This window comes from Malus sylvestris, chromosome 13, assembly GCF_916048215.2.
Source record: "Malus sylvestris chromosome 13, drMalSylv7.2, whole genome shotgun sequence".
Taxonomy (NCBI): Eukaryota; Viridiplantae; Streptophyta; class Magnoliopsida; order Rosales; family Rosaceae; genus Malus; species Malus sylvestris.
Window position 1 is genome coordinate 21,891,895 of NC_062272.1, and position 8,784 is coordinate 21,900,678.

Genomic DNA, 8,784 nt, shown 5'->3' on the forward strand with positions numbered 1-8,784 from the left:
TTGACATGTCGGTTGGAGAGAAAAAGCTTTTGATCTTCTGAGTACTCCTTATGGTCCTAGTAGCGCATTATATGTGTTTATTTGCTTAAGTTCCAAGGGATGTCAAACGCATGCTCAGTTTATCTCATGAATGCTAAAAACAGTCCAAATACACTTAAAATAGAAAAACTGTGTACTTTTGACACCATAATCTTTTGATTTTTTGAGTACACATTCTTATGGTCCCAGTAGCCATTATATGTGTTGATTTGCTTAAGTTCCAATAGAGTGTCAAACGCACGCTCGTTTTATCCCATGAATGTCGAAAACAGTCCAAACACATTCCAAATAGACAAACTGTGTACTTTTGACACCCAATATGCTTTTGATCTTTTGTGTACTTATTATTATGGTCCTAGTAGGGCATTATATTTGTTTATTTTCTTACATACCATTAAAAATGTCAAATTGCTACATAGGCTGTAAAATTAAAATTTATGTTTAAAATTTACATCTTCTTTGAAAGAGTCATGCTAGGGAGACTAAATTTGTAGACAAAATTTTGGAAACTAAAAGACATGGAAGTTAATGATTGGTTTATTATTTAAGCGTCGATAAACATGCTCATTGCTATTGGTGACACATCATTTAATTTGCAAATTTATTTTCCAAATTTTGACTCCCTAGCATTATGCTTGGCAATTTTTGACACGACCCGTTAACCCGACACAAACCAACACGAAATTAACAGGTAACGAATTGAATCGTAATCAGGTAACCCGATAAGCACATGTTAAGATGACGGGTTGGTCCAATTATACATGTGGGTATCCCGTTACACGATAAGAAAAATATTAATTTAATAATTTTATACCACTATAAAAATTATACTTAATAGAAGTAGGATTTAATCCAGAACTGAGTTGAAAGTTAATATATATATATATATATATATATATATATATATGTGAGTGTGTGTGTTTTTTTTTAAAATTAAATTTAAAAAATTGATGACCGTTGGATTGGCTAAGATTTAATCTTGGCCGTCCAATGTTTGTCTCAACCTTAAATCAAACTTTATCTCTCAGCCGTTATCTCTATCTCTCTCGATCTAAACTCTTGAATCTCAGTCTCGAACCTCAACTCCGACCATCCATGAATCCATGACCACCCTTTCCAGTCTCCCTCCACCACACCATTGTCACCACATACGACCTAGTAACCTACCACCAGTCGATCTGCTATGTTTGTCTCTGATTCTATCTCTCTAGATTGAGCAAATCTCGAGCCCTAATTGAGGTAATAGTTGATTCTTTCGAACTACTTTCAAAATATAAGGTTTTGCTTCGAATTTGTTTTCGATTTAATATTGGTTTTGTTTCTTTAATTTCCGTTTTGAATTAGTTTTCAAAGAAATATTTATGTGGCAATGTGGTATGTGCAAATTTAGAAAATAAAATATTTCTCTTAACGGGTCATAACGAGTTGGATTATTTTACCCGTTGGGTAAAATGACCCGGCCTGTTAAGAACCCATTAAGATAATGAGTGTGACACGATACGATCAGTTAAGATAACATATGTTACACGAAAGCAACATGAATACGACCTGTTTGCCAGGCCTACTTAGCATTACCCTATTTGAAGATGTTCTAAGCCTTTAAATTAATATTTGTTATTCATCTTTTGACATCTCTCATTTGGGGATAATGTGCTAGGTGAAAAGAAAAAAAAAAAGAAAAAAAAAAAAAGAAAACGAAAAAAGGAGAAAATTCGTTCATAAATTAGTTGAGAGCAGTTTCGTCTTTTCCTTTCCCTCCATCCCTGTATTAATGCCGTATTAATGCCGCGTAATCCTTTGTAATTATTGTCGCTTCAACTCCGACCCTCTATTCTCTCTCTCTCTCTCTCTCTCTCTCTCAACCAACCATCAAAACCCCAGCTCCTAAATCCATTTTCCTCTTTCCGATTTTAACAACAGCAAATGTACCCAGTTTGCTATATCTTTTCTTCTTTTGCATGTTCATGTTCATGTTCGTTTTTCATTTTTCATATCCCTTCGTCAGCTTTGGCTCTCATATTTTTATTTTCTTCAATGCTGTATGCTAGTTGTTTGTCAAAAGTACACGGAATAACCATATTAATATGTGAAATTATTTGTTTATGTGGCGAGGAAACGGATATTGCGTTGGTTTGATCATTGTAAATCGTTTCTCCATTGATAATCAGCTCTATGCAAATCATTGCACCATGTTGTCAGGCTAACTTTTATTATGAAAACCTGATGATGGTTAATATTTGTGATGATACGCGATCTTGTTGGTTTCGGATGTTCTTGAATGGTGACTTTTATGATGACAGAAATTATGGATATCACCCGTCAAGGAATTTGTACAAAGTCCAGCAATTTGGAATTTAATGTCAAGTTCACTCTGGAATTTGTTCTGAAAGAAGAATTAGAAGGTATGTCATGGAGGGTCAGAGAGTGTTCGTAGGTGCATCATGGGATGAATTTTAAAGATAGATTTATTTATTTGTTTTGAGCATTGTTTGGTTAAAAACATTTTGGAATTATTATTTTCATCAAGGACTTAAAGCTGAAAGGCGAGAGGGTGTTCATAGATAAGCTTTAGATGAAGTGGAACTTCTTTTGAGACCATGACTGGTGAGGTTCCTGGTACTTCTGGTCGACAGTTTTGCAGAGATACAACCAATGATGTTCGAAGTGACAGAAATGCTGCGGACGAAAATGTGACTAATATTTGTCTACAGACCGGTGAGGAATTTTCAATGGAGTTTCTGCAGGATCGTATTGCACAAAGAAGATTAGCCCCTGTACTGACTGGCATTGATCTGTGCCAGTCTGAAAGGTTGGGTTCTAATATACACCAAAACCCTAAACTGCTTTACGAGGATCTTGGTAGCGTTATGGGGATGAAGAGAATAGATTCCGATTGCAGTTCAGAATTCTCGGATTTTAGTCCAGTTGCTCCAAAAGGTTTTCTAGCGGACACGGAGAAAAATGTTTATCCTAGTAACATGAGCAGATACCACTGGGAATATGGTGCCATGGGAAAAGCATCGAGTAAGTTTGCTGATGAAGTTAATCGCGATCGGGTTATTCCAAGACCAACTACTCCACCTTTTTATGTTGTGGACTCCCCTCAATCATACACTCCTTATGGTCAAGTATTTGCTGAAGGTTCTTTCTCTTTCAAAAGGAAATTTCTCTGCAGCTTTGGGGGAAGAATATTACCTCGGCCAAATGATGGGAAACTCCGATATGTAGGTGGAGATACACGGATTTTATCTATTCGCGAAGGCACCAATTTTGAGCAACTAATGAAGAAGACATTTGTAATTTGCAACCAACATCACACTATCAAGTACCAGCTTCCCGGTGAGGATCTTGATGCACTTGTATCCGTTTGTTCCGATGAGGACCTTCTTCATATGATAGAGGAATATCATGAGCTAGAGAGAACAGAGGGTTCTCAAAGACTGAGGCTCTTCCTTGTACCTTTAACTGAAACAGAGAGCCCAAGTTCTGTCGAGGCAAGGGTAACACATCCAATCGGTGCTGACTGCGAATTTGTTTTCGCTGTTAATGGTATGTTAGACCCAAGTCCTCAGAAAAGCTCTAGCGAGCAAAGTTTGCCCAGCCAGAATGGAAATCCCTCAGATTATAGTCCAACCTTTCATAGAGACTCTCCTACCGGTGCATATTTTGAGACCAAAGACTATAGCCCTAGTTCCTCAAGTGCAGTGGGCACATTAACTAAACCTGCTCCTCAGTTCTTAGCTACTCTTCAGATCCCAAAGAAGTCTTTTAATCAATCCCCTCCCATATCCCCGGTTCCACTTCAACACAGAGATCCCAAGAGTTCCAATGTGCAGCTTTATTTGGACCAATCATATTGTGACGGTAATGCAGGCATTGCTCCTTATGGTATGGAAAAATATCCATGTGACAATACCTATTATCTTGATGCGGGAGGTTATAACAATAATCTTCATCACGGGCCTCCATTGTTAAATCATCATCATCATAACCAATATTTGGCTGAAACTTATAGGGCTAAAAAGTCTCACATTCTGCACTCCCACAATCGTAGTTTTAGCGAAAATTTTGTGCCTTCTGCACGGTATGGCAAAAGTGGTATGGAATCTGAGAGACTTGTGATTCTGGAAAAGGCCCTCCATTCGGAAAAGTCTCTCTCTCGTCCTGAAGATAGAGAGGGACTATCTTCAGGGTCTGGGGAAAGAGATGCTTCTTACCACAGAATAATGCATGCAGTACTTTCTGACTCTCAGTTGCAGGAACATGTTCAGAGGTACACCGAAGGAGAAGTTATCCCAGTGTCCTCACTGAAATACAGACTAGAAAAATCACCTTCATTGAAGATACAAAGGTCCTCGCAAGAACGGTCTGTGCAACAGGAAGTGATTCTTGATGGGAAACATCAAATTGCTAAACATGGTAATCAATTCACGATCAGGAAACCTGACCAATGTAAAGAGGAACGAGGTCTGGAGATGTTGAACCAGACGGACAGGAATGACACTGGTGCTGATAAAAAATGGAAACACTTAGAAGGAAATGTTGAAGTTACATCAAATGATATTGTCATAGAATTTAAGAAGGAACAAAATGCAAACTGCCTTCTCAGTGATTGCTTAGCCATGGAACATTCACAGTTCCCTGAAAGTGGGATTTTTGGTTCATCAAACCCTGAAACTGAAGGTTCTGAAGATACTACGGGCCCCCAAGGCTATGGATTTGACACAACTTCTCAGTTTTCTCTTAGGAACCAAAACTGTACTAGAGATCAGCAGTGTGCTACAGTTGAGACGGTAAGCAGTCAAACAGTTTCTCATCAGTCACGTGAACGACTACCTGTTGCATCTCAGGAGTTCTTAGTCTCAACATCTGTAAGTACTCAGCCCTTTGAGTTTATTTATTTATTGCTTTGAATCTCTGCCTCAAGTCTCCTGATATTTTTATTTCAACTGTTGGAACCTGTTCAGAAATTGGCTACAACTGCTGCACCAGACAGAGAATTTTCTCTCCATGATAAGGAGTCAAGAAATTATCCTGAGTATTTGGTTGAAAACATATGTCTCAACAAACAGTCTTCTGAAGTAACCAACTGTGAAGGTGCTATCCCTGCCCAATCACAGCCACTGGATAATCGGCATGACAACAAGGTGACGGACTCGATGATTATTGTAGAAGACTTGACTAATAATACACCACCCGGTATCCCTGCCTCCAAAGTGGTCTATAATGTTTCGCATATAGAAGATGAGGCCAGTGATGATTGTTCATCAACTGGAGAAACAGAGACTGGAAGTTCAGCTACAGCATCTGATAACAAGGTAAGCTCCCTATTAAAATTTTAGCAATGATTTTATGGAACTTTTCGATGGTAAACTTGAAGTCCTATTTTCTATTTTATAGGCTGTGACAGCTGACGGAAGTCATAGGCATGACACTATTAGCGATGTTGCAATAGCTGAAATGGAAGCAGGCATCTATGGTTTGCAGGTTGAGAACTACTATCTTGATTGATATATTCATGATCGGATGTTAATTCTCTCTTCTCTACATATTATGAATGCTTAGTTTGTTTCTCTACCATGCAATTTTGTTTTTCGCGCAACTCTCTTATACTATCTTTAATGTAAAATCATCTACCCTATATACAGATCATAAAGAATGATGATCTCGAAGAACTGCAAGAGTTAGGATCTGGTACATATGGAACTGTCTATCATGGAAAGTGGAGAGGAACAGATGTTGCAATTAAGAGGATAAAAAAGAGTTGTTTCTCCGGCAGATCATCAGAGCAAGATCGACTGGTTAGTTTTCAAATTTCGGAATTTCATATCTAATTACAGTACATATTGGGATCATTTGTACTGTAAATTATATCATAATGTGCAGGCTATTCACAACCAAAAACTTAAGAAAACAATTCAATTATATACTAAATTTATGTTACAGCTTCCCAATGCCTCGAGATATACATACAAAATATCTTGGGGTTAAACGTAGATCCAACATTTTGAATATTTTCACAATGAAAACGCAAACATCCCTTGTTTTGACAGACTAAGGACTTCTGGAGAGAGGCAAAGATTCTGTCAACCCTTCACCATCCCAATGTTGTAGCATTCTATGGCGTGGTGCCTGATGGGCCTGGGGGGACGTTAGCAACTGTAGCTGAATTCATGGTGAATGGATCGTTGAGGCATGTCCTAATAAGAAAAGATAGGTTAGTTGATCCATCTTTGTTTTGATCAATATATCCTCTGACATGAAAAAGATTTATGCAGTCTTCAGATTCTTCATGCAGAGTGCTTGATCGTCAAAAGAGGCTCATAATCTTAATGGACACAGCTTTTGGCATGGAGTATTTGCATTTGAAAAATATTGTTCACTTTGATTTGAAGTGTGACAATTTACTAGTTAATTTGAGGGATCCCGAACGGCCCATATGCAAGGTAATTTGTTCAATAAAAAATTTAGCATACCCTTCTTGTCTTCTGTATTTTTTACCTTTTTATTTTTTATTTTTGACAACGGATTCAGACATAATTACTAGTTTCGCTATGTTTTTCAATTAAAAAGTAGTTCTTTTAAAAATAGTCCTTTTATTCACCAGGCAAGAATGCCTCTTTGTACATGGAAGGTACTATACAGTTCTCCTTGGTGGTTATATGATGCTTTGCAGGTTGGGGATTTTGGTTTGTCAAGAATTAAGCGCAACACACTAGTATCTGGTGGTGTTCGAGGAACCCTTCCGTGGATGGCACCAGAACTATTAAATGGTAGCAGTAACCGGGTCTCTGAGAAGGTTAGGAACTTGGAATATCATTTTTATGAATGGGGCTGAGCAAATCATGCCTAAAAATTTTAACTTGATCATGTGGGTGTCCATTCTTTGACAGGTTGATGTCTTCTCATTTGGTATTGTAATGTGGGAGATCCTGACTGGGGAGGAACCGTACGCTAACATGCACTGTGGTGCTATCATAGGTAAGTTTTTCTAGCATATTGCTTAAAGAGTGGTTTTATCTAAATTTATTCTTAAACGCGTTGAGAAACTTCATTCTGCCTAAATGTAGTATGAAAAACGTATGATTTCAGCATCCCTGCATAAACTGTTACCTTCCACTTTGAAACTTGATTTGTTATTGTTTTATCTGAATTACTGAATTTCTATTTTCATCAACTTCCATTGAAGGGGGAATTGTAAATAACACACTGAGGCCTTCTATTCCAAAGCGCTGTGATTCTGAATGGAAAAAACTAATGGAACGGTGCTGGTCGCCGGATCCTGCTGATCGTCCATCATTCACAGAGATAACACATAGGCTGCGTGACATGTCAATGGCACTCCAGAAAAAGCGGCCCAGTCTTGCAAGTAGATGAAACGTAAAATCGCATGTAAGTCAGACTCACTAACATAGAAATAGTTTCGGCATAATACAATCACTATCCCTGTAAATTTTGACCTTCGTAGATGAATACATGAACGAAATCTATAAATTCCCTTTAGTTCGAACTTGGCATATTAAGGAGTTAAGTTGTTGGTGTCAAAATTCACATTTTTCATCTTTTCATTTGGTATTACAACTTTGAAACATTCCTATACACAATTTTGTTATCTGGATACTGGAAGTATTTTATGGGGCGGTTTGTAGTCAGAAAAAGTATACATGCTTAAAACATGTTTTGTGGAATTTGTTATAAATTGTGCATTCTAAGCAAATCGTTACACACCAAGAAGAAAGATGATGAAAAGAAGAAGCTTTCTGAATTTGACAAATCGTTTTCCATTTGGATATATGATGTTCTTGTTCATATACCTTCATATACAAACACCAGCAAACTATGCGTTGAAGCTTAGCAAGTGGGAAATATGTTGTTCTTCATCATCGCCGCTTCCTATCAATATCTGTCGGACTGATTGTCTTCTCTATATCATCTTCTTGAAAAACTGATACACAAAAGGAAAACAAATACTAATTAACATCTATGTTTAGTGGCTAATCCTATCCTAAATAAATGCCTACGCATTATAAGAAGCATAGGCATATATTACTCAATGATCGATCGATACACAGATCGACAACGCTATAATATGGAATATAATTACTACTATTTATGTAGTTCATCAATGCATCGTGGTTTGCTTGGTTTCTTATGGAATGGAAGCCAAGTCCCACAAAAAACTCAAACATTAGACATGCTCGCTCATTCACATTGTGTTGCAAGCTATTGGATGCCACATGTAGGGTTAGCTAATTGCTTTGCTATAATACGTCTTTGTTTAAACATTTATATTGTCATTTAGTACTACGGTCTAGTGGTGTTCCTCTTTACTTGGAAGTGAGCGGTTTAGGTTCGATTCTTGCCAAAAACGAATTTGAACCACATTATTGCTAGCTCATTATGAGACTTAGCTCACTCCCCCACCCCTTAGTATGGATAATATTGTTTGTTAAAAAAAAAAAAAAAAAAAAGAGGAGAAGAACACATGTACATGACGATAACCAATTGAGGTCATCTATATATAATGTCCTTTAAGAGAAGGGATCCCCATTTTTTGAAAAAAAAAAGTAGGGATTAATTGTGCAACCCACTCCAGATCAAACTTCAATGATCTAAATCGTTTATTTTGTAAGCCTGGATTCATAGACTATCTTTGCAAAAATTCAATTCAATCCAAAACCATTTGTGCCTATTTAATTGTCACGATAAAATTTCAATGTTTCTTAAAACCAAGGTATAAAATAT

At 37.2% G+C, this 8,784-nt stretch overlaps 1 protein-coding gene across 4 annotated transcripts; it reads left to right on the top strand.

The window, feature by feature from the left end:
• The first annotated feature begins 1,605 nt into the window (after positions 1–1,605).
• On the top strand, positions 1,606–7,645 carry LOC126596552 (uncharacterized). 4 transcript variants are annotated; one of them, XM_050263173.1, is made up of 9 exons: positions 1,607–4,910; positions 5,007–5,357; positions 5,440–5,526; positions 5,688–5,840; positions 6,093–6,215; positions 6,318–6,485; positions 6,716–6,838; positions 6,933–7,020; positions 7,229–7,645. In XM_050263173.1, the coding sequence occupies exons 1-9, from the start codon at positions 2,637–2,639 to the stop codon at positions 7,414–7,416; spliced, it is 3,555 nt and encodes a 1,184-aa protein (XP_050119130.1). In that variant the 5' UTR covers positions 1,607–2,636; the 3' UTR covers positions 7,417–7,645. The 4 variants fall into 4 exon arrangements, 3 of the variants coding, with proteins under 3 accessions (XP_050119131.1, XP_050119130.1, XP_050119129.1); XM_050263172.1 differs by having other exon boundaries at positions 1,608–4,910; positions 6,093–6,256; positions 6,338–6,485; XR_007613991.1 differs by lacking the exons at positions 6,933–7,020; positions 7,229–7,645 and having other exon boundaries at positions 1,606–4,910; positions 6,093–6,256; positions 6,716–6,833.
• Positions 7,646–8,784: the final 1,139 nt, after the last annotated feature.

Excerpts from the sequence above, each read along its gene's own strand:
- LOC126596552 (XM_050263172.1), top strand. The coding sequence starts at position 2,637 with ATGACTGGTGAGGTTCCTGGTACTTCTGGTCGACAGTTTTGCAGAGAT. Across the intron at positions 5,841-6,092 it reads CATCAGAGCAAGATCGACTG|ACTAAGGACTTCTGGAGAGA; the intron begins GTTAGTTTTCAA and ends TTGTTTTGACAG. Across the intron at positions 6,486-6,715 it reads CCGAACGGCCCATATGCAAG|GTTGGGGATTTTGGTTTGTC; the intron begins GTAATTTGTTCA and ends GATGCTTTGCAG.